Consider the following 26589-nt stretch of genomic DNA (forward strand, 5'->3'; position numbering starts at 1 on the left):
CCATTGCACCCAATGTGGTCTCCTCTACATTGGGGTGACAGGATGCCAACTTGCGGATCATTTCAGAGAACAGCTCTGGGACACCTGCGCCTTACAAACCTACCGGCCCATGACCAAACACTTTAACTCCCCTTCCCACTCCATCAAGTCCATGCAGGTCCTGGGCCTCCTCCATCAATAAGCTCTAACCACCCGACATCTGGAGGAAGAATGCCTCATCTTCCACCTTGGGATCCTGCAACCACATGGGATCCATGTGGATTTCACCAGTTCCTTCATTTCCCCTCACCCCACCTTATCCCAATCCCAAGCCTCCAACTTGGCACTGCCCTCTTGACCTGTCCATCTTCCTTCCCATCTATCCATTTCACCCTCCTCTCTGACCTATCACCTTTCCCACCCATCTTCATCTACCTATCACATTCCTAGCTACCTTCCTTCAGCCCCACCCCTCCTCCCATTTATTTCGTAGCCCCCCTGCCCACAAGCCTCATTCCTGATTCTCCTGCTCCTTGGATGCTGCCTGACCGTCTGTGCTTTTCCAGCTCTCAACTCTGATCTCCAGCATCTGCAGTCCTCACTTTCTCCATGTTCAACACCATTGTAACTCCTTAGACTCTGAAGCTGTCCAAGCCCATTACAGCAAGAACTAGACAATATCCGAGCTTGTGCTGAATAATCATAAGTCAAATTTGTGTCAAGCAAAGATCAGGCAATGATCATATTCAACAAAAGTGAATCTGGCCATTTTACTTCAAGTTAATTGACATTACAGCAAAGGAATCCTCCACTGTCAACACCATAGGGATAACCTTTGTCCAAAAACTGATATAAATTCAGTAGCTACAAGACCAGGCCAGAGGCTAGGAATTCTGCAGCAAATAATTCATCTCCTGATTCCTCATAACCTCTCTAACATCTACAGGGCACAAGTCAGGAGAGTGATGGAATACTTCCCAACTGTCTGGATGAATGCAGCTCCAACAACATTCAAGAAGATCAACACCATCCAGGATAAAGCAACCCATTCACCACATTAAATATTTCCTCCCTTGACCAGTGATGCACAGAAGCAAAAGTGTGAACTACCTACTTGATGTACTGCAGTAACTCACCAAGACTGTTTTGTCAATACTTTCCAAAACTCTGAGCTCTATTACCTAGAAGGACAAGAACAGTGGATGCATGTGGACACCAGCACTTGCAGGTTCCTCTCCAAGTCAATTACCATCTTGACTTGGAAATATATTGCTGTTCCTTTAGAGTCACTGTGTCAAAGCCTGGAGTTTATTCCTTAACACCCCTCCCATGACTTGCAGTACTTCAAGAAGACAACTCACCACTGCCTTCTCAAGACCAAATAAGAATATGCAATACATGCTGGCCTAGCCAGCAAATCTGATGAATAAATACAAGCAGTGAAGCATAAATGGTGAGAAATTAAGTGTCTTCCTAAATATTACTGCAGCCACAGGATTGGATCAACAACACTGAAAGAAGATCATAACTAAATATTGCACAGTGATATCTCTTGAAGTGACACAGTAACTGGAAGTAGGGTATGACAGACAGAGTAGATTCATTTTCTGTAAAGCTATGAACACCAGAGGTTTTGATATCTTGAGTTGTAATACAAACCAGTTAATGCACTCAGTGACTTCATTGGCAACCTGCCCCTGGAAGATGGGTCATTGCCTAAGAATATTTGACTAGTGTTGATTGGACATAACAGATAGCCAGTCGAATTATTCTGTTGGTGACATGGTAATTTAATTCACAATTATTTTAGTCCAGTTCAGTGGGGAATTATTCCATTTAATAAGACATGAGGAAGCATTGATCTTTCCTGTGTTTTTTAACATTTTCCTCTCACTTCTGGATCAGCAGGTCCTGCATTCAAGTTTCACTTTAGAGACTTGAGCACAAATTCTTGCCTGACTGACTGATACACTGTCAGAAGAGCCAGAATTTAGATGAATCATTAGTCTGATGTCCTCTCTCAGGCAGATATAGAAAGTTCTATGGTCACTATTTCAAAGCAGTGCAGAGGTGCTCTCCCTGATCTCCTGGATGATATTTATCCCTCAACCAACATCCCAAAAAAAAAATTACCTGGTCGTTATCATATTGCTATTTATTGGAACCTGCTGTATGTATATTGGCTACTGCATTGCCAAAGTTGAAAAGTGTGATACTGGAAAAGCACAGCAGGTCAGGCTGCATCTGGGGAGCAGGAGAGTCAACAGTTTGGGCATAAACCCTTTATCAGAAATGTGGTGGGTGAAGGAGAATGAGAGATAAATAGGGGGTGGGTGTGCAGCTGGGGAAAAAAATAGATGGGATGGCGATAGGTGGATGCAGGTGGAGGGTAATTGTGATAGGTCAGTGGGAAGGTGGAGTGGATAGGTGGCAAGGAAGATGGACAGGTCAAGAGGGTGGTGCCGAGTTGCCAACATTACCCTGGTGACTCCACTTCAAAAGTAATGAAGTGGCTGGAAGTGTTGGATGAACAATCTTCCTCATTGTCCATGACATTGCATGTGGCTGTCTGCAATATTGTTCACCAGGGGGTGGATTTTCTGCCACCATGTACAGAGTAGGGATCTACAGGGCCCACTTGTCTAATAAGTTAGAGATATATACTTGTTAATCCAATGAGAAGAGGCACTCTGATCCTAAACAAAATGTAATTTATTGCATGATAACAATTTGACACAACTTACTCTGAAGTAATAGACATTGTTACAGAGACAATGAGGAGAACCTGAGTTGAACATTTTACTTCTTCAAGTTCCTGAGCTGCTCTCTAACCAGGTCAATATTAACTTAAAAGGTGCTGTTTAAGGTAATCCTCAGGATTAACCATTTTAGATCCTTCATATAACATCTCCCCTGAGGTTTTTTTTTCTGTTACTAATATGCATTTGTGCATAAAATCACATTTACAACTACGCTATCTCCCCACGTGATCCGGGTCCTTGACTTCACAAATTAAGGCAGTTTGGAGTTTGTACAATGCTCTGGAATGTACAAGACCACTGGGTTAAAGGCTCTTGGCTTTGATTTGGTTTGTGACTGTGTGAGGTCTAAAGTCCCTGTGGTTATGACATTCCTCATTAGGTTCAGCCCAGTCAAACAGCAGAGGATGATTGATCTGCAATGGGACAAGGTTCCTGCAGTTCCTTTAGCTGGACCAGCGATATAGGATTGCTGGTAGCCTGAAGCTCCTTAAATGACCATACCTTTCTTGTTAATGTCCAGTATCCAGACCTGTTGACCTCGTTCAATTGTGTCAACCATATGGAACATGTAGTTTATTGTTGTGTATGGCCTACTGTGTTCTTCCTTCTGACATACATCTTGAACTTGTGGGTGCAGATGCGCAGTCACCTCTTTGATAGAGTAGGAAACTAACTCTTCAGCTTTCTGCCTATCTGAAATTCTGATGGTGATAGATTTCATTGGAGTGAGGTGGATTGGTAATTTAGCAATGTTGTTTAAAAGTCAGCATTCTTCTTTAGAGTTGACTGACCCACACTTGGTGTCCCCATTCAATTGTCAGTATCTTGGTGACTTATTCAAATCCAGAATTGGCTGCAAGCTAGTTGAAGTACTCATTAACAAATTTTGGTGTACATCTGATATGACCACATCACAGATATCATGTGTTGCAGTCCTCTCTTGAAAGACCTTGACAGTGACATTCATACACCCCTCAAGCCATAGTGAAAATAGACTATACCAATAAGGTTAGACTTCCATCAAATACGTATGGCTCTATGCCCACATGCTGTCATGATCCGATGGCGAATAAAGTGGGTATTAGTGGGTCTCATTGTTCATTTTTCTCAGCTAAACTGCAAGGCCAACTCCTTCAGCTAAAATCAAGGATTTCCAACTTTCATTAGTGAAATAAAGGACTCTCATCTTTTCCGAAGTTCCCTAGATAAGTCCTGCTATTTGCAATGTAAATTAATGGTTCCCATTTCCTTAACAGGTTTGCTAAATGAAATCTATTGCCTGCAGCTTCAATAACAAGATCTGAGTTAATTGTTCTGGCTTGTTTCTGCAGTCTGGGTTCTTATAATAATCCAAGTTTCTTTCATGGTTCCCCGGGGTTTCTTCTGTAGGATTCTTGAATGATCAGCTCTTCCTGATGCTAACTGACTGCATGAGCAGGATGCTTTAAATTGTATCCAAAGAAATCTTCAGACTTCCATTGCTGCCAGCATTTGGCATAAGAGACAAAAAAAAAACTGTAGATCCCAAAATCCAAAATAGACAGGGCAGGAGGCTGGAAGTACACAGCAAGCCAGGCAGCATCAGGAGGTGGAGAAGTTGACATTTCGGGTATAACCCTTACCGTCCTCAAGAAGGGTTACACCTGAAATGTCAATTTCTCTCCCTTCTGATGCTGCTGTGCTCTTCCAGCCTCCTGCCTGTCTAGCATGTGGTATAAGGCAGCTAAATAGGATTGATATCATTGCTCACCATGAGCAATCTTCACTGCTGACTCCTGTGTCTTATGAAATTGACTGCGCTATGGCTCATATTGGGGTAGGCTTATTTTCTCCACCTCCTTTTAGGCTTGAAATCCAAATGTCCTTCTTGCTCCAGTGTACTTTCTGTTGAGAATAGGCCCTTGTCTTAAATAAGATGTGGTTTATTGCTTGCTAGCATTTAAATGCATGTTTGGAACATAGAACATAGAAGGATACAGCGCAGTACAGGCCCTTCGGCCCTCGATGTTGCGCCGACCGAATCCTACCTAACCTATACTAGCCCAATAACTTCCAAATGCCTATCCAATGCCCGCTTAAATGACCATAAAGAAGGAGAGTTCACCACTGATACGGGTAGGGCATTCCATGAACTCACAACCCGCTGTGTGAAGAATCTACCCCTAACATCTGTCCTATACCTACCACCCCTTAATTTAAAGCTATGTCCCCTAGTAACACCTGACTCCATTAGCGGTAAAAGGTTCTTAGTATCTACCCTATCTAAACCCCTAATCATCTTATACACTTCTATCAGATCTCCCCTAAACCTTCTCTTCTCCAATGAGAACAGCCCCAAGTGCCTCAGCCTTTCCTCATAAGATTTTCCTACCATTCCAGGCAACATCCTGGTAAACCTCCTCTGCACTCTTTCTAAAGCTTCCACATCCTTCCTATAGTATGGCGACCAAAACTGCACACAATACTCCAGATGAGGCCTCACCAGAGTCTTATACAACTGCAACATGACCTCAGGACTCCGGAACTCAATTCCTCTGCCAATAAAGCCCAGTACACCATATGCCTTCCTCACAGCACTATTTACCTGGGTGGCAACTTTCAGAGATCTGTGTACATGGACACCAAGATCCCTCTGCTCATCATTACTGAAATGATGGAAATTATTACAGACTATGGAGTATCTGGATGGTAGTTCTTACTCCTTCAAGATCCGAAGTTATTCTCCAACCAGGTCTATGTAACATCATCATAATGGGTGGTGCTTAAGGCATTCCTCAGCATTAACCCTTTCAGACCATCGTACCCTTATTCAACATAAAGCACATTGAGAGATCCTGAAGCTATTAAAGGGGCAACAGAAACACGTCATTCCATTTTGTTGACATTAAGTGTTTAAAAATGTCTAGCTTTTGCGAGGTATTTTTCACAATCACCTTATATTATATTTTAAAGACCATGAATTTTCTTTAAGTATTGTTGTGGTTGTATTGTTGGAACATGGCAGCCAATGTACACTTAGCAAACGTCCCATAGTGAATAATGTGGCACTGACCCTTTTTTTGTGGAGTTAATGGAGAGATAAATATTAGCACAAGAAATCACAAATCACACAGGACCTCCTTTTAACATCTCATCCAAAAGACTGTACCTCCAATGGTACAGCACATCCACTGTACTGCACTGAAATCCTGGCTTTAACTTTTATACTGAAGCCCTGGAGTGGAGGATGAACCTGGAAACTTGTGACTTGGAGCCAAGAGAGCTAGAAATGAAGCCACATTCCTGATAGTTATTATATTCCTCTATAACTGTTCCAGAGAGCAAATGCTTGCTTACCTGGCCTGGAACACTCTTCCAAAAGCTCCCTCTCCAATATCCCTCACGTACTCGATATTATTTCTTGGATACTCAAGGCTCAGCAGTTTAGGATTTAGAAGGAGGGGAAGCCGCTGGTACATTGGGTTGGGATGAAGTCTATCCAGTAACAGCTCTGATGGAAGAGCTGTCAGAGTAGGTGTTTCAGTTCCTCTGTAGCTGGGGTATTTAAAAAAAAAGTGTGAGAATATATTTGGTAGTTACTGGACAAAAAAACTGTTAATGGGAGAACCCACGTGAAGGTGGTTCAATTCTCCAAGACTTTACGCCCCTGCAGCAGATCAAAGCTATAACATTTTTATTGTTTTGTTTTGTTCTTCATGAAAGTGCCAGGTCATCAAGGTAAACTGAATCATTCAGTGAATCACCATTTGGCCCATAATGCATCCATTGCCTCTCGGAAGCAGGTGTTGATTATTCCCAATGCCTCCTCTTTCTCTATGGTCATATCTGGTAGAGTACTATATTGTATCCAGTCCTTGGCATCACCCATTACAAAAGATGTCAATAAAATTGAGTGGTTACAGAGAAGATTTACCTGAGTATTACCTCTACAAATACTTCCTTTTAACATATGTGTCCAATTCCTTTTTTTAAAGTTAATACTGAATCTCATGCACTTTTCAAGCAGCACATCTCAGATCATAACCACTCACTCAGCAAAGTAAAAATTCTCCTCATCTCCCCTCTGTGTTTTTTAAAGTCATAGAGTCATACAGCACGGAAACAGATGCCTCGGTCCAACCAGTCCATGCCAAACAGAATCCCAAACTAAACTAGTCTCACTTGCCCGCGCTTGCCCTATTCTCTCCAAATATTTCTTGTTCATGTACATATCCAAATGTCTTTTAAATGTTGTAACTGTACTGCATCCACCACTTCCTCTGGAAATTTATTCCACACGTGAACCACTCTCCATGAAAGAAAAATACTCTTCGTGTCCTTTTAAAATTTTTCTCCTCTTACCTTAAAAATGTCCCCCTTGGTCTTGTAATCCATCATCCTAAGGAGAAAACACCTACCATTCACCTTATCCATACCCCTCATGATTTTATAAACCTCTATAAGATCACCCCTTAACCTCCTATGCTCCAGTGAAAAAAGTCCCAGCTTATCCAGTCTCTCCTTATAACTCAAAGCATCCACTTATGGCAACATCCTGGTTAACTTCTTCTGAACCCTCTCCAACTTACTAATATCCATCCTATAATAGGGAGATCAGAACTGCACACAGATTCCAGAAGAGACTTCACCAACGTCCTGTACAACATCACCATAATATCACAACGCTTACGTTAAAAGGTCTGAGCAATGAAGGCAAGCATACTAAATGCCTTCTTAACCACCCTGCCTATAAGTGATGCATATTTCAAAGAATCATTTATCTGAACACCTAGGTCTCTATTCTACAACACTGCCCTAGGCCCTACTTTTAATTGTATACTTCTTGCCTCTTCAACCCAACTTGTTTTTACTTTACTGCAATTTTATTTTATTGTAAATTATCTTAAATCAAGGTGTTCTGCTTACTGTTAATCTTGCAAAACACCATATAATTTGCAACACCTCAATTTAAATCATGCCTCAGCTTCTCTGCTCTCCAAATTCTCCAATCTGTCTGCTTCATTTTATTTCTTAATACCTGTTAGCATTCTGGTAAATCTCCTCTGTGCCCATCCGAAAATATTAACATATTTTGTGATGTACAGTGCCTGGAATTGGGCAGAGTATTCTATCTGAGCTCTGATTCGGGATTTGTATAAAATTACTGTAACTTCCTTTATTAGGGGTTACAAGATGAGATACCCATTGCTATCACAGTGTGCAGGAAACAAAATAAAAAGACAATCTTTACCTTTTCCTGTTCTGCCATTCCTTTTGACGACGGTGACAAGTAAAAATTATAACTATCAAGAGAACAGAAGCTGCGATGCTTGAGATTATGGAAATGATGATGGTCATAGAATAGGTTGCAGAAGTGAGAGTGGGTGTATCTAATGTTCCTGCTTTAGGCTCCACACCCATTACTGAGGTAGCTGAAAGAGAAAAAGACATTGAAAAATCCCCTTAACACAATATTATTTCAACACTGTCCATGTTCAAACACTTAAGGTAAGATTAAAACCTACCGCATTAAACTGGACCCCTGGTGCACATACAAGAAAAGTGCATCTCCATTAATTAGTGATGACAGCTCCTCTGATGGCATTGTGTGCCATACAAACAGGAAAACTCTGCCCCAATTGCATTCCAGTGTGTTTCTGACAGTTAGTGAGGACCAGAACAGGGTGGCGTTCTGAACCAAAGTATAAACACTGCCTTGCAAGTGAACAGAAAGACCAAAAGCAGCTCTGATGCCCAATGCAAATAATGCCTTCAAAAAGGGATGGGAAGAAACAAGAGCATTGATGCTTTAATGTTCTAAACATTTGTCATGAATGATTTCCCAGTATAAGTTAGACTAACTCAAATGCCAAATCAAAGGCACAAGAGGACACCAGGACTTCACCAGTTTCCTCATTTCCCCTCTCCCCACCTTACCCCAGTTCCAAACTTCCCAGCTCAGCACTGTCCCAATGACCTGTCCTGCCTGGCAATCTCCCTTCCCACCTATCTGCTCCACCCTCCTCTCTGACCTATCACCTCCATCCCCACCCCATTCACCTATTGTACTCTTTGCTATCTTCTCCTGAGCCCCACCTCCACCCCTCCATCCCCCCATTCCCCCCACCCCCCATTTATCTCTCCACCCTGGGGGCTCCCTGCCTCCATTCCTGATGAAGGGCTTTTGCCCAAAACGTTGATTTTCCTGCTCCTCGGATGCTGCATGACCTGCTGTGCTTTTCCAACACCATTCTAATCTAGACACAAGAGGACGCCAAGCAACCTGTGAGCCTGGTCCACCATGTGAGTAGATTGTGGCAGATTTGCAACTTAATTCTATCTACCTGCCTTGCTTACATTACCCTTAATACCCAATAGTAATAGTGTCCCAACCTCTGAGCCAGCAGTGGATTTTCGTGCTCCTCGGATGCTGCCTGAACTGCTGTGCTCTTCCAGCACCAATCCCATCCAGAATCTGGTTTCCAGCATCTGCAGTCATTGTTTTTACCCCTCTGAGCCAGAAGGCCTGTTTCAAGTCTCACGTGCTCCATAAGGTGTGTCATAAAATGGCTGAATAGGTTGATTAAAAATGTGTATAAATCTCAGTTTTCAAATTTTCCAATTGACATCCTAGGTGGTAGCTTTCTGGGAGAAGAGAATTGCAGACTTGCTCTTTTCCTTGAGTAAAGAAGTAATTTGATGTATTATCATGGTACTGCCAACTGGTAAGAACTGGTCATACCTTAGTTTTGACCAGCCCTTCTGCCCTTTTGACAAGAATCTTGGTACTTCCCAAGTGAACTGACTATGATTGACTCAAAATGCTTAGTAATAGGACATATTACATGACTTACACATGATTACAGCAGATTATTTCTGTCCTCGTTAGTGAAAGGACTGGAACGTTCATTGCCACATGGGAAACTGGCAGTTGTTGCACCTGTACTGAGTAACTTGACTAATTTAAATATATCACTCAGAGCTCACTCACTACAGAGCTGTCAACATGAATCCAGAAGCACTCAGCTCACATCATAATGTCAGTATATATCTAACACAGGGTTGCTTATTTATACGTGAGGAGTTTGTTTGTAAATGGATGTTTTGGGTCAAGACTGTGAAATTGGGGTCAAATAAAGTTTTGGGAACTGTCATAAAGCAGTGAATTTTATTTTAATTGACCAATTAGTGGCCAAAAGACAAGGTTGTCATTTGTTTAAAGATTAGTGGGCAAGCTGTAGATGCTGGAAGATTGATGGGGAAACTGGAATAAGCCACAACATGCTAAGAGAGAGAGGGTGCCTCTATCTTGAAGCATCTCTTAACAACTTTAAAACCTTTCCAATTTAAAGGGTGGCAGCAGCTGCTGAGCTACCGTGATGTAGAGGGAACACCTCCACAGGGCAGCCTGGGCTGTGAGCTGGAGCCTTCCACATCCATCAAAGTTTTACCTGCACATCAACTAATAACATTTATTGTATCAGTTGCTACCGATGCGGTCTCCTCTACACTGGGGAGACTGGACGCCTCCTAGCAGAGCGCTTTAGGGAACATCTCCGAGACACCAGCACCAATCAACCACACTGCCCTGTGGCCCAACATTTCAACTCCCCCTCCCACTCTGCCGAGGACATGGAGGTCCTGGGCTTCCTTCACCGTCGCTCCCTCACCACCAGACGCCTGGAGGAAGAACGCCTCATCTTCCGCCTCGGAACACTTCAACCCCAGGGCATCAATGTGGACTACAACAGTTTCCTCATTTCCCCTTCCCCACCTCATCCTAGTTTCAAACTTCCAGCTCAGCACTGTCACCATGACTTGTCCGGACTTGTCCGACCTGCCTAACTCCTTTTCCACCTATCCACTCCACTCTTTCCTCCCTGACCTATCACCTTCATCTCCTCCCCCACTCACCCATTGTACTCTATGCTACTCTTTCCCCACCCCCACCCTTCCCTAGCTTATCTCTCCACGCTCGAGTCTCTCTGCCTTTATTCCTGATGAAGGGCTTTTGCCCGAAACGTCGATTTCGCTACTCGTTGGATGCTGCCTGAACTGCTGTGCTCTTCCAGCACCACTGATCCAGAATATGGTTCCTAGCATCTGCAGTCATTGTTTTTGCCTTGTGAGCTGTGGCCACAGGCAAATGAGGAGGGCTGTCCAAAGCTTATTCTGAAGTTCTGACTGCTCTGACCAAGGCTGTTTGTACAGAACATAGGAAAAGAAATATTTGCATTCATGTTGCACAATTCATGACCTCATTATATCCCAAAGTGTTTTCTAACCAATTAAGCAGTTTTGGAACACACATCAAAGACAGAAATTGCTGGAAAAACTCAGCAGTTCTGTCAGCTCTGTGGTTTTGTATGTTTCCGATCTCCAGCACAATGGTTTTTTTGTTTTATTCAAGCAGTTTTGAAGTCTAGTTGCTTTTATGGTATATGGAAACAGTGAAGCCAAGATCCCACAATCAATACAGAAAAGCCCATTAGATAAACTGGTCTTTTAGTGATGCTGTTTGAGGGACAAGTATTGGTTGAGGGAACAGCGAAACCAGGCTTTTCTTCAAAATAGAGCCACGTTTATCCAACCTGCGAGAATGGATAGAACTTTGGTTTGACACTGTATTTGCAAATTGTCATCTCCAAATATGCAGCATTTTAATATTGCAAGGAGCATCATGCCAGATTTTGTATCCAAATCTTCAAGGGAGACTTGAACCATCAGGTTTTTGACCCAGAGATGATAAGGCCAGATCTCCACATTGTGCAAAATTCATTGCAAATGTTTGTGAAGGTTATTCATTTTAACAAATATACAAAATTGTTTCCCATGAGCTAATAAAGGGTGACTCAGATCTTAGCCCAAGTCCTTGGTTGACACTCAAATGTGTTTCCAATCATGATCGCGGCTCCCACAAATCTCTGGTACATGTCAACATACATACCATTGGTACAGAGAGGCACGTTGCAGAATTCCCATCTGACTGTTTGATCCATGGTATAACACCAAGGGCGCTCACTCTCACCTCCTGGGTTACGGCAGTAGTTGTCTGAGTTGGTCAGCTCTGGGAATAACTCTGGCATACGCCTGTGGAAATGGGGAGCCTTAGGAAAGGTAAAGAATAGCATTGTCTGTGAATTGAATATGAACTTCTCATGGGACCAGACATGGAGTTTTGAAGTGCAAAAACAATTATATTTATGCCATTGTTTTGCAATTCCTTGGAGGACTGCTTCTGAGGGAACGGAGACTTCAGTTAAATTGGATATGTTACAAAGACTCTCATAAAGAGTCTCCAGTTTAAAAAAAAAGCATGCCTTGTAGCCTAAATGTCTGGGCCAAGGTTTAAGGTCTCTATGAGCCTCCTCCCATCCCACTTCATCTCACTCTTTCAATTTACTTTCTTTTGTTTGTGACATGTATTTATTTGGCTTTTAAATTCATCTATGCCAGATTTTCTTAAAGTGACATAAAAAATTCAGAAATATTCAACCATGCAACCTGTAGATGATGGAAAAATGCCCATGTCCCCGACAGTGCAGTGACTGCAGGAGGGAGTGGAGTTATAAAACAAAATAAGCCTTTGTGTCCCACTCACAATTGCTTTATTTTCATCACGTGCCTTCCCCTTCAAAGATTTTCATCTTGAATTTTCTTTCAAATTGGTATAAAAGCTGGAGGAGTGCAAAGTCAATCAGCCAGATTCAACAGCTTGACAATGCCTTTCAGGCCTGTCAGCCCTGTTGGGCGGATGTAAAGTTTCCTGTTGCACTACCTCAAAGAAGGCCAAAGCATTTCTTCCCAGTGTCCTGATCAATATGTATCCCTCAGACATCACTGAAAAACAGATGCTTGTTCTCACATTTGTGCTTGTGGGAGATTGCTGTGCATTTATCGACTGCTACCCTTCCTAAATTCTGCAGTGTCAACACTTCATTTGTCACCAAGTGCTTTGAAATGTTATTGGGTCTGGAAAGGTACTACAGAAATGCAAGTTTGTCTTTAACTATCTTAATCTTTGATTGAGCCTAAGTGCACTCAATCTCCAATGGGTAAAGCTTTCTGTCATTGGAAAATCGACCAGTCAAAGTTGAGCAGTGGAATGGGAATGACTGGCACATTTGGGAAAGAACCAAATGATCCACTCACATCACATGGAGATCACATTACTCTCTACATCCCCCAGGCCACAGATGGAACCTCATTTTTTTTTCTAGTCGCACAGATTGTGGGTGCTGCTATACTTCTTACTACAGTACTTGTTACTTTTTAATTTTGCTCATATATGGAGACCATGCTGCATACCAAAGCGATAATACATGTTAACCAGGCCCATTCAGTGACCATTGATCTTTAAATTTGCATTTCAAATTTAGATCTTATAAACAAATATTCAAAAGTGTGTGATTGCAAAAAATATTGTCCTTAGTCTTCCAGAGCTCTGAATGTATCCATTGACTGGCAATTTCTCTCCCTTAATAACCATCATTCAGCCTTCCTTCCACTGGCTCAACAAACACATTCAGCTTCCTCAGGAAGGTAGCCAATGTAATTAAATACCCCTCCCATGCCGGTTATAATCTCTTCCACCCTTTTCCATTGGGTAGAAGATACAAAAGTTTGAAAACTCATGCCAACAGATTCAAGAACAGTATCATCCTTGCTATTATCAGACTTACAAATGGACCTCTCAGATATTAGAGTTGATCTTTCTTGCACCTTCTCTGTACCTGTAATATTATATTCTGCATTCTGTTCTATTACCCTGATGTACTTATGTAAGATACGGTTTGCCTGGTTAGCATGCAAAACAATACTTTTCAATGTATCTCTGTCCATGTGACAATAATAAATCAAACAAAATCAAATCATCAATAGCAGCTGGACATTTTCTTCCTCTTCTGACTAAGTATCTGTAAATTCTTCTATCCCTGCTTTCTGAGCATTAGACACAAATAAAACCAGCCAGGTTGCTACTGGAGAGCTAAGGATCTGATAATTACATGGAACTCCACAAGACTGTTGGACATAATTTCAATACCTTGCAGCAATGCCACCTGAAACATGATGGCTCTAGACTTCAAGCCATCCAGCTGACCAAATAGTGACTCCAGCAAAGTTCTGATTGAAATGCTGAGCCAACAAAAATTGTTGGTCATGTCACATTTCAAGCATCTTATTCAATTCTGGGCATCTTACAATGGGAAGGATGTCTAGGGACATGGGAAGGAAACAGAAGCCTGATAATTCGAGATCGAGGATGAAAGACTTTTGATGTACAGAACAACTAAAAGGAATAACTGAGGTAAATTCTCTGCCTAGTTTCAAATCCTTCCACGGCCACTCCCTATCTTTTGTTTTTAATCTCTTCCAAAACTACATCCCTCTGAAGTCTCTATGTTTATCCGATTCTGGCCTCTTGTCCATCCCTGATTATCTTCATTTCAACATTCCCAGTTGTGTTTAATGGTACCTAGGTTTCAGGCTCTCAATTCCTTCCCTGCACCTCTCAGCCTTTCTCTCCTTTAAAATGTTCTTCCAAACGTGTTCCCATGACCAGACTTTTGGTCATCTGTCCTAACATCTCTCCACGTCAAGGCTTGATGTCAATCTTTGTTAAATAATGCTCCTGTGAAGTGCCATGAAGTGTTTTACAATATCAAGGTTTTTTTGAAAACTTACATTCAAGTTGTTGATAGCTAATAGAAATGTTTAGAACTGGAATGGTTTTCAGTAAGTTATGTGTGGTTTCAATGGTTGGTTAATTATCTCCAATGCTCAATCAGGAAGAGTGATAGAAGCAGAATCCATGAACAGTTTTTAACAGGAATACTGGGAAAAAATTGTTAAAGGGGAAAGGACAGCAGCATGGGATACAGTCTGAGTCAAGCATGGAAGGCCTTCTTAATTTGCCGTATAATTAATTGACTCTGAAACTTATTATTTCCTTTTGGTACACATTCATGATGTTAGTTGGGTAATGTTGCAGTGTATTATAGGGTTCAGTATGGACAACAAAAAGAAACATGTTGCATGTTTATAGCACTTTTCATGTCCACTCGACTTCTCAAAACACTTCATAGCTAATTAAGTCCTTAGGAACTGCAGTCACCATCTTAATGTAGGAAGCACAACAGCTAACCCGCACACAACAAGTTCGGAGAAGCAACATTTTTGAGAATAAGCGGACAGTCTGTGCTTGTTCTGAAGGTGGGATAAATGTTGGCCAGGACTCTCCTACACTTCTTTGAAAGAGTACCTCCAGACAAGCAGAAAGATGAAGCCTCATTGAACATCTCCTCTGAAAGTCAGCACCACCTACAATGCAGCATTTAATGTTACATTCAGCATTGACCTTTTCACTCAATCCATGATGTGGAACCTGCACTAAGAACCTTATACCCCTCGGAGAAAATGAGCCATGGTGCCAACATAAGTAATGGGAATGCTACAGTCTGGACAAGTTGTTGACATTAATCACAGAGAAAGGGGTCAGTGGTACGATGGAAACTGAAGAATATTAAATACTATTTATTTTCAATCTGTAAATGGCAATAACTTGGTACCTGCCAATACTGACCTGTTCACTCCACTTCTGACATGGGATTCCAGATGCTGTTACATTTACCATACCTTGGTAGAACCTTCCGTTGTCACTGTAACACACTTCTGCAAAGATACAGATAAAAATAATACAAAAAAATCCCTCAAATCATTGACATCAATCAAAAACAATCACTTAAAAAGTACCACGTTAATGTTCACACTCCTGTACAGTCATTGAAGTGTTTCTACAATGGTCAAATTTATCTGAGTCTCAATGTTATGGTTAGAAGGCAGAAGCAAGCATAAACCTTTTAACTAACTGGACGTGTATCTTTGAGTCCTGCATGATTACTATCAAGCCCCAAAGGCCATCACTATTACTTAGCAAGCTCTGGCGGCATCTGTGGAGAGAAAGTAGAGTTAACCAGTGACTCTTCATCAAAACTGTTAGTAACTGAGAAAATATAATTTATGCTGAAGGTGAAATGGGGGGAGTGGAGAGGGTGGGGTGGGGAGGAGGGATGGGGAGAGATGAGCAGATAGGTGGAGATGGAGCCCAGAGAGACCAAGAGAGAGATATGAAAGGAGCAGATAAACAAGGAGAATATGGATAGCTGGCCAGGACAGAAGAAAAGCTGAACAAATGATAATAAGAGTAAGAGTGAAAAAAATGGGTGAGCTGTACTGAATGCAATTCATATAGTCAACCTAGGGGTAGGTGGGAGATTGGTGACTGTGCTAAAAGCAACCCATGGCTTAACAGTACATATGTCATGATCTTAGCTAGTTTTGAGAAGATTTGTAGCTCAGGTTGATGGTAGATGGGGTCTACATTGAATTAGACACCATCTACAACCCCCGAGAAAAAGAACAGCAAGTCACTTCACCACAGGAAATGACACCACCAACCTCAAGAAACCCGAACATATAAATAGAAAGCAGGAATTTTCAGCACCGCTTCACCTGAGGCCCACTGAAGATGTTACCAAGTAGGGTGACGAAATGTCTGGAAATGAACTTTCAGGCTCAGCGAGCAAACGTACATCCATATGTCATGGCGTATGACTATATGTGTTGGATGAAAAACATGGAAAGATGGAATCAGGCTCTAAAATGATTGAACTTGATGTTGAGTCCTGGAAGCTGCAGGGTCCCAAAGTACAAAATAGGATGTTGTTCTTTGAGCTTGCGCGGAAGTTCGCTGGAACACTGCAGCAAGCCTGAGACAGAAATGTTAGGCAGGAAGCAAGGTGGTATGTTGAAGTGGCAGGCGACTGGAATCTCAAGATCATTTTGGCGGGCACAGCGTGGGTGTTCGTCGAAGTGGTCACCCAGCCTGCATGGCGTCTCCCCATTGTAAAGGAGATCACACTGTGAGCAGCGAATATGGTACATCAGATTGTATTAAAAACAGGTAGATCACTGCGTCATCTGGAAGCTGTGTCTGGGACCTTGGATAGTGAAGAGGGAGGAGGGAAACGGGCAGGTTTTATACCTTCTGCGATTGCATGGCAAGGTGTTATGAGACGGTGAGGTGATAGCAGGAATGGAAGAGGAGTGCATCCGAGTGTCCCAGAAGGAATAGTCCCTATAGAGAGCTGGCAAAGGAGAGGAGGGGAATGTGTGTCTGGTTGTGGAATCCAGTTGGAGGTGATGGAAATGGCAGCTTACAGTCCTTTGATGCAGAGACTGATGGGGTGGCAAGTAAGGACCAGGAAACCCTATCATTATTGCGGGAGGGAAGGGAAGGGCTGAGGGCAGAAGTGTGGGAGATAGGTCAAACATGGCTAAGGACCCTGTCGGCCGTGATAGTGGAAATTCTTGGTTGAGAAAAAAGGTGGATATTTCTGAGGACCCCTTGTGGAAAGTGGCATCATCAGAAGAGAAGTTACAGAAACAGAGAAACTGGGAGAGTGGGATAGAGTCCTTACAGGCAGTGGGGTGTGAGGATGTATAGTTGAGGTAACTTAGGGAGTCAGTGGGTTGGTGTAGAAATCGATGGCCAGCCTATCCTGAGAAATAGAAACAGAGATGGCATGGAAGGGAAGGGAGGAGTCAGAGATAGACCAGCTGAAGGTGAGGGCAGGGTGGAAATTGAAAGCGAAATTGATCATTTTTTCCTGTACTTTTAGAACAGTCACCCATTCTCACACTGCCAGAGGAAGTGGGGGTGGCTGGTACAATTGCAACAGTTAAAAGGCATTTGGATGGGCATACGAATAGGAAGGGTTTGGAGGGATATGGGCTGGGTGCTAGCAAGTAGGACTAGTTGGGTTGGGATATCTGGTCAGCATGAACGAGTTGGACCGAAGGGTCTGTTTCTGTGCTGTACATTTCTATTACTCTATGTACTCTCAGGCCCATTGTAACATTATATGTACTGCATTCAGCACAGCTCACCCATTTTCTAACTCTTAGCTGTTATTATCATTTATTCAGCTTTTTTTCTCCTGACCTGCTATCCACAATCTTCTTATTTTCTTACCCCTTTCATATCTCTCTCTGTCCCTGGTCCATCACCTATCCGCTCACCTCTCCTCTACCCACCAAGCCCTTTCCACTTCAGCGTAAATACCACTTTTTCCAAGCTGTTAAACAGTTCTGATGAGGAGTCATCAAACTAAAAATGTTAATTCTGTTTTCTTGCCACAGATGCTACCCAACGTGCTGAGTTTCTCCAGCAATTTCTATTTTTGTTTCAATCTCCAGCATTCGCAATTCTTTGTTTCATATCACCATTAGTTGACTGGTTAGAAAAGATGCCCATCATTATTTAATTTGAAAGGAAGTTCTAGATTTTGGCACAATCTTATTGGGTAGTTTCTACAAAGTGTGAAAAAATATTTTATTTCAAACAGTCTCTCGTTTTCTACCTTGAGGTCAATTCAAAATTTATTTGTTTGTCTTATTGCTGAAACGAATTGAAATTTTCATGAAGTCAAAGTTAAGTGTATGTGTCCAATCGACACACAGAAAGTATCTCTATTGTGTTTCAGTTCTCTTGCTGAGAAGTTAGTTCTGTTTAGACCTGGTCCTGAACTGTGACCTGATTATAATTGATTAAAGCAAATATGGAAAATCTAAAAGCAGTGGATTAAAATGGCAGAACAAAACAGGCAGATCATAGAAATGAAGTCAAGACAAATAAAATTACATTGTGAACTAAGCTGCACCCTAAATAAGAATCGCAGAACTACAAATTAAAATTACAGAAAGATATTAACATTTCAATTACCAAAGAAATACATCCAGGACTACCTAGATTAAAAATGTACTCATCGTTAGAATACATCAACTTTGTTTTCACAGTGTCTTTTGCAGCTTGTCATCTGTAGTTAATTTCTCCCTCTTTCCTTTGAGGCTTATTTTAAACTCCTCACAGGCTGAGGTTACCATGTTGTTTGAATTGGTTAATTTTTATATCCATCTGACTATTGATGTCTGGGAACACTTGCTGTCTTGAACAAACATATTCTGTCCCTCAGTTCTGACATCCATACCTTGATGAATACACATGCCTCTACATACTATCCTAGCATCCCTACAACAGTGTCAGGAAGGTAACTGGTTAGGTCCAAGACCTGCCTCACTTTTCCAATTATTTCCTGCAGTTGAATTGGAAAAAATAGTCTGAATTGATGTAATTCATCCCATTTCCAGGCTTGGCAAGTTCTCCATGATCAAATGTATCCAGTCGGTTGAGTTTATCTTCTTCGCTGGTTTTGCTATTTATTACACACCATGTAATGAACATAAAGCAAGGTTACAAAGCAAACAGTAGTTTGCATTTATATAGTGCCTTTTATGCAATAAAGGGTCTCAATAGAAATCAGCACATTGATCCACATAAGAAGATAGAATGACAGGTGACCAAAACTTGGTCAAAGAGAAGAATTTCAGATAAGTCTTAAAGGAACAGAGACAGGTAGAAAGTTTAACATGGGAATTTCAGAGCCTGGGGTGATGATATCCGAAGATATGACCACCAATGGTACAGAGATGAAAACTGCAGATGTTCAAGAGTCCAGAACTGGAGAGACTTCAACTCTATTTCACCATTCAACATGATCATGGCCGATCTAATAATCCTCAAATCCATATTCCTTGATTCCCTCACTGATTAATAATCTGTTTACCTCAGCCTTGAATATATTTAAGGATTGGGTATCAACAACCCTCTGCAGTAAAGATTCACTCACCTCTGAAAGAAGAAATTCCTCCTGATCTCTATCCTAAATCTGTATAGTCCGTTTTTCTGAGGTTATGTCCTCTGGTCCTAGATTCTCCTACAAGGAAAAATAACCTTTCCACACCAACCTTGTCAATTTCCCTAAGAAACGTATATGTTTCAATAAGGTTAGCTCTCATTCTTCTACAATCTAACAAGACCAGACCAAATCTACTAAACGGCTCGACATCGGTGGTGGGCAAATTGTTGGAAGGAATCCTGATGAACAGGATTTACATATATTTGGAAAGGCAAGGGTTGGTTAGGGATAGTCAACATGGCTTTGTGTATGTGAAATTGTGTCTCACTTATATGATTGAGATTTTTGAAGAAGTAATGAAGAGGATTGATGAGGGCAGAATGGTGGATGTGATATATGGACTTCAGTAAGACATTCAACAAGGTTCCTCGTGGTAAACTGGTTAGCAAGGTTAGATCACATGTTGCTGAACAAAGAGACCTTGGTTCATAGCTCCTTGAAAGTGGAGTTGGAGGTAGGTAGAATAGTGAAGAAGTTGTTTGGTATATTTGCCCTGACTGATCAGTGCATTGAGTATTGGAATTGGGATGTCATGTTGCAGCTGTAAAGGACATTGGTTGGGTCATTTTTGGAATACTGTGTGCAATTCTGATCTTCCTGCTGTTGTGATGTTGTGAAACTTGAAAGGGTTCAGAAATGATTTCCAGAGATGTTGCCAGGGTTAAAAGATTTGAGCTATGAGGGAAGGTTGAATAGACTGGAGCTATTTTCCCTGGACCATCGAAGACTGAGAGATGACCTTACAGAGGATTATAAAATCATGAGGTGCATAGATAAGGTAAATAGACAAAGTTTTTTCCCTGGGGTGGGGGAGTCCAGAACCAGAGGGCATAGGTTTAGGATGAGATGGAAAGATACAAAAGGGACCTAAGGGGCAGCTTTTTCATGCAGAGGCTGGCATGTGTATAGAATAAGCTGTGAGAGGGTGGTGGAGGCTGGTACAATTACAGCATTTAAAAGGCATCTGGATGGGTATAGGAATAGGAAGGGTTTAGAGGGTTATGGGCCAAATATTGGCAAATGGGAATAAATTAATTTAGAATATCTGGTCAGCATGTATGAATTGGAACATTTCCATGCTGTATTTCTTTACGACTCTCCTTAAAAGACAGTTCCACCATCGGCAGGGTCAACAGAGTGAATCATCTCTGGACTGCCTCCAATGCCAGGATGTCTTTTCTTTGGCAAGGGGGCCAAACATTTTCCCAATATTCCAGCTGAGCTTTGTAAAGTTTTAGTATTATCTCTCTACTTTTATACTCCATTCTCTTTGAAATAAAGGTTAACATTCCATTTATCTTCCATGTTACTGAACAACACTTACTGCTAGCTTTGTATGACACGTAGACATGGTCGCCCGAATCCCTCTCTTCTGTAGCTTCTAACAATCTTTTATCATATAAATAAAATTCAGCTCCTCTATTCATCCTGTCAAAGTACATAATCTCACACTTCTCCACATTTGCTTCCTTCACTTCTTTACATTCCTTGGCAGACCCTTTGTATCATCTTCACCACTTGCTTTCCCACCTATTTTGCAAACCAGGTTATTGCACATTCATGCTCCTTATCCAAACGATTAACATATATTGGAAGTAATTATGGCTCCAATGCTAACCCCTGTGGTACACCAGTAATTTCACTTTGCCATCCTAAAAATGCTCCTTTATTGTACCTCTTTTGTCTTTGATTAGTTAGTCAATGCTCTGTCCATGCTTATATACTACCTTCAACATCATGCACTCTTATCTTATTAAGTGTGGTCCCTTATCAAATACTTTTTGGAAATCCACATATATTACATCCACTAATTTCTCTTGACTGATTCTGTGTGTTATGTCTTCAAAGGATTTTTATAAATTGGTTTGGCATGATTTCTCTTTTATGAAGCGACGCTGACTCTACCTTTCTATATATGTAGTTTTGTAGTTCTAAGTGCTTTGCTATTACAATCTTTTTAATAGACATTTTCCAAAATCAGACAATAAACTAACTGACCTATGGTGACCTGTTTTTGCCTCTTTCCCTTGTTTCCATAAAGGCAATGGCAGTTTTCCAATCCTCTGTGACTTCTCCAGAATCTGAGCATTGAACAAAAATCACCAGTGTATCCATTATCTCTGTACCTATTTCATTTAATATTCTTGGATGCATCCCATCATGTCTAGGGGACTTAACAATCTTTATCCCAATATGTATCCCCAGCACTTTTCTCCAGTGCTAGTTAGTCTATTTATTTCCTCTCCTCCTTTTGCCCCTTGATTATTTAGTAATTTTGAAATGCCATCAGTGTCTTCTACTGTGAAGACTGATGCAAAATATAATTTAATCTTCTGCCATTTCTTAGTTCCCCATTATTATTACTATAGCTTGATTCTCTAAGGGGTCAATGTTCACTTCTCTTCTCTTTTCATGTAGTTAAAGAAGCATTTGCCTTCTACCTTGATGTTACTTCTGAGTTTATCCCCAAAGTTTATTTGCTTCCATGATATTATTATTATGATTGGCTTTTGTTGGTTTTTAAAACTTTCAAATCGTTTGGCTTACCAGTCATCTTTGCCAAATTGTATGCTTTTTCTTTCAGTCTGATGTTGTGCTTAACTTCACTGGTTAACCATAATTGGCTTATCTCCTTTCTAGAATCCTTTGTCCTCATTGAAATATGTCTTTTCTGCAAGTCATGAATAATTTTCTTAAACATTTCCCATTTATTCTCAACTGCTTTTGCTGCTAAACTCCTTTCCCAGTCTACTGCAGCGAGCTCTGCCCTCATTCTTTTGTAATTATGAAAATTGGTCTCAGTGATATATTTTGAGGAATAAATGTTGCTTAAGACAAAGAAGAAGTCTTCTGCTCTTTTTCTCAATAGTCTTGGAATGTTTTATATACAAGACAAGAGACAGAAATGCCTTATTTTAACAGCTCATCCAAAAGACTGCACCATGTACAAAATCCTGGGACCATTTCTCAGAAGTAGGATTTGAATCCAAAAGGTTTCATCTGAGGAACAGTGTGAAAGAGCAACTCCAGTGAGTAAAGATAGGTATCTAAGTAAGCAATGGGAGATCTAGCCATGGTCCAGATTGTGTCTGTAAGTGGCTGATCTTAGAAGCACTTGGACTCAGGCTAATTGGAACGCCTTATGGCTTTAGTTCCCTTATCCAAGATATTTCTGTACTAACTAAGACCTTGGTCCAGTGCACAGTACCCATTTGGAATGACACACATCAGTCACACATAAATTCCAGACATTGAAACTCTGAGTTGAATTTGCAAGGATACACAAGGATATTACTGCCAAGAATTTATCTGTGCTTGATTCTATGCATATTGATTCAATACCTCACTCCTTCTAAACGATTCCTTCAAATGGTGACATTAACATTCATGGTTGAGAGGGAAACATTTGTAATACATCAATAAAGCAGCAGAAACAATGAAACCCTATAGTAGATGTATGCATTGCTTAATTATAAGCAGGTCAGCTCTGGTGGTAAAACTTTGGTGGCTCAGTGGTTAACACTGCTGTCTGCCACTGCCAGGGACCCAAGTTCGATTCCAGCCTCAGGTGACTGTCTGTCTGGAGTTTGCACATTCTCCCCATGTCTGCATGGGTTTCCTCTGGGTGCTCTGGTTTCCTCCCACAGTCCAAAAGCTGTTCAGGTTAGGTAGATTGGCCATGCTAAATTGCCCATAGTGGCCAGGGATATGCAGGCTCGGTGGGTTAGCTATTGGAAATGCAGGGTTACAGGGATGGGGTGGGTCTGGTTGAGATTGTCTTCAGAGGATTGGTGTGGACTTGATAGGCTGAATGACTTGCTTCCATACTGTAGGAATTCTGTGATTCTATGATTGTAAACAGCGACGGTAGATGTTGCTAGTTTGCATCCTGAGTTCCACAACTCGGAAGACAATATTGGTCACAAATTCTCTCCCACACCATCGTTTTAATGTACAAAAGATGGAACTCACTGTAAAACCTGAAGCAGAACTTCAACTTTGGTGAAGTTATGGCAACGCAACCAAAACAGTTCTGGGTCACTATGAATTTGCAACTTGAATCTCTAGGATTTGGGCCAGAAATGCAAAATTGCAAAATATGCTCATAAATAATTTCTTATATTAACTCACTACAAAAGAAAAATGGAAATAAACCTATGAATAGAATGCACCATATGTGTTAATTAACACTATTCAATACATTCATTTAAATTAATTTGAAAGTAGTTCAGTATAAAATAGAATGGCATTCACTCACTGGTAATGAGTCCTCGCTTTATGTCTGCAAACATAATGGAAAAATAATTAACAAGCTAGAATCTTCATCTAATGTTTGATATTAACTTGAAAATTAGCAATGATATATTTGGCAACTGTTTCCCTCCAAACAGATAATACTTGCCAAGAAACGAGACTTTGGTGCATGCATCAGGATCTTGGTGTAGGCTAGGAAGCCTGTCGCAGTCGGGTAGCTTCAGCCTTGCAGAGTAAATTCCTTTGCGTGAATGTTCTTCCATAGAGAGCCACTCTTTGTAGCAATAAAGCTCTTTCACTGCCAGACAGTGTTCACTGTAACAAAGAAATATCCAATGTTTAATCTTTGCATCATTTTAGAAAAAAAGTGACCCTAAAAAAGGAACAAGTTTTGTTTGGAATTCATGTGGAAAATAACCCCTCCACAACTCCTAGATAGGTGGATAAAAAGAAGTGAATTTACATAGTACCTTTCAGACATCAGGATAGCCCAATGTTCATTATAGCTGATGACATGCTTCCTGTCACTGTTGTAATGCAGGACACATGGTAGTCACTTTTTTTGCATAACAAGATCCCACAAACAGCAGTGTGATAAGGATGAGATAATTTGATTTGAGGCCATAATTTTATAACGAGGTATTTGGAGAGAATTAGCCCATTCTTTGGACAGTACTGTGAGGGATTTTACATCCATCTGAATGAGCTAATGCCTTAACATTTCACCCAAATGACAGCCCTATTGAGCTCTGCCATTAGAGTGTCAGCCCAAGTGGTGTGTTTATGGTCCCTGGAATGGGACCTGTAACTGAGCCACCTAAATACTTAGGAAGGAAAGCAACAAAACCCCATTCTTCCAGTCTGATATGCTGTAACCAATAGAGTCAAAAGACAATTTACATCATTTATTCAGAAAAAACATCTCATTCACTCGGAAGTACAGTTTAATAATGTACATGTTGTACATTTAGACAAGATTATTCTGCTGATGTGTAATGAATGGGAAACAGATGTGGCCAAAGTCCTCGATGGTATAGTGGACTGAAGCTTGTGGTTTCCTCCTCTGGGACCTAGACATGAATGTAATCCAGACTGATGGGATGTGTCTCTCATTTTTTCCTTTCAAGTTAGCTACAAGAGCCATAGTTCAAATTAGGCCTGTTGCAGTTTTGACCTGGTCTTCAGTCCAATTCAAAAGGGAATAAAACCTAATTAGGAAGACTTGACAGTAAATTGGTGATAACATTCAGAGGGAATGGTTGATGTGGAAAATCAACATACTCTTATTGCAGTCGAGAGTGTGGTCCTGGAAAAGCACAGCATCCTCAGAGCAGAAGAATTGACATTTCAGGCATAACCCTACACCAGGCATGATTCCTAATGATTGCTTATGCCGAAACGTTGATTCTCCTGCTCTACAAATGCTGCCTGACCTGCTGTGCTTTTCCAGCATCACACTGTCCACTCTGATCTTCAGCATCTGCAGTTCTCACTTTCCCCTCCATGGTCTTACTGCATCAATGAGAGGATGTGCACTTAAGGTCATACAGCCATAAAGTATGGAAAAAGGCCCTTTGGTCCAACTCATCTGTGCTGACCAAGTTTCCCAAACTGAATTAGTCCCATTTGCCTGCACTTGACCCATACCCTTCTAAATCTGTCCTACTCATATACCTATCCAAATGTCTCTTAAATGTTGTAACTGTACTTGCATCTATCACTTCCTCTGGCAGTTCCTTCCACTGTCTATGTGAAAATGTTGTCCCTCAGGCCCTTTTTAAATCCCTTTCCTCTCACCTTAAAATTAGTCCTCTAGTTTTGAACACTCTAACCCGAGAAAAAAAGACCTTTGCTATTCACCTTTTTTAATGCCCCTTGTGAGTTTACAGACTTCTGTAGGTTCACCCATCAACCTCCCAAGTACCAACCTATTCAGCCTCTCCTAATAAGTCAAACCCTCCAATCCCAGTGACATCCTTGTAAATATGTTCTGCACCCTCTCCAATGTAATAACATCCTTCTTTATAACTGGGCAACCAGAACTGTACACAGTACTCAAAACGTGGCCACATCAATTTCCTGTATAACTACAACATGACGTCCTGACTCCTAAACTCAATGGTCTGAGTAATGAAGGCAAATACCTTCTTTACTATTCTGTCTATCTGTGACGCAACTTTCAATGAACTACAGGCGTGTTAAAGAAACAAATCTTCCAGAAGCTCAGGACATCCAGAGAGGTTAGCAGAAAATGAAATACACATAAAGCCTACTCCTTCTGGTAATGTGGAAAACACAGCAGCCATTTTGGATGCAGCAAGATCCCACAAACAGCAATATGACAAACATCAGATTATCTGTTTCTCAGTGTTGGCTGGATGATATTAACCAGGACATTGCAAAAAAAAGCCCTAAAACAGAAGTGCTCTTCTTCAAATAGAGTCATATGATCGTTTATATCTACTTGAACGGAGTAGTTGGAGCTTTGATGTTTCACCTGAAAGGTGGCAAACTTGCCAGCTTTGCACTCCCCCAGCACCTGTTTGGTCAACTCATAATCTTCTGATCTAGGAAGCAGGAGAATGCTTTACCACAGCACCTGTCTAAGGTACATGGTTGGAGCAATGTTATTCTACATCTAGCTCATGGTCTTACTGGCCTGAGACTGGCTGTAAAAAGTAGAAAAATGGTTGGTTTTTCAGTGGTGACGTAGTTCAACTTGAACATAAAATTCATGAACTTTCACTATTCCTAATGAAACTATTCCTAATGGTTGACTTTGGTAATTACAAGCAACA

At 41.1% G+C, this 26589-nt stretch overlaps 1 protein-coding gene across 1 annotated transcript in view; it reads right to left on the reverse strand.

Annotated features, from left to right (window-relative positions):
- The window catches only part of musk (muscle, skeletal, receptor tyrosine kinase), a 182615-nt gene that overhangs the window by 69377 nt on the left and 86649 nt on the right, over nt 1-26589 (reverse strand). Inside the window, exons 10-15 of the mRNA XM_060845866.1 lie at nt 23940-24106; nt 23796-23819; nt 15304-15392; nt 11668-11827; nt 7972-8152; nt 6078-6275 (exon numbers count right to left, since the gene is read on the reverse strand). Coding sequence (XP_060701849.1) covers nt 6078-6275; nt 7972-8152; nt 11668-11827; nt 15304-15392; nt 23796-23819; nt 23940-24106 — 819 coding nt within the window. The remainder of the gene's footprint in view (nt 1-6077; nt 6276-7971; nt 8153-11667; nt 11828-15303; nt 15393-23795; nt 23820-23939; nt 24107-26589) is intronic.

The sequence above is a fragment of the Hemiscyllium ocellatum genome, chromosome 2, assembly GCF_020745735.1.
Source record: "Hemiscyllium ocellatum isolate sHemOce1 chromosome 2, sHemOce1.pat.X.cur, whole genome shotgun sequence".
NCBI lineage: Eukaryota > Metazoa > Chordata > Chondrichthyes > Orectolobiformes > Hemiscylliidae > Hemiscyllium > Hemiscyllium ocellatum.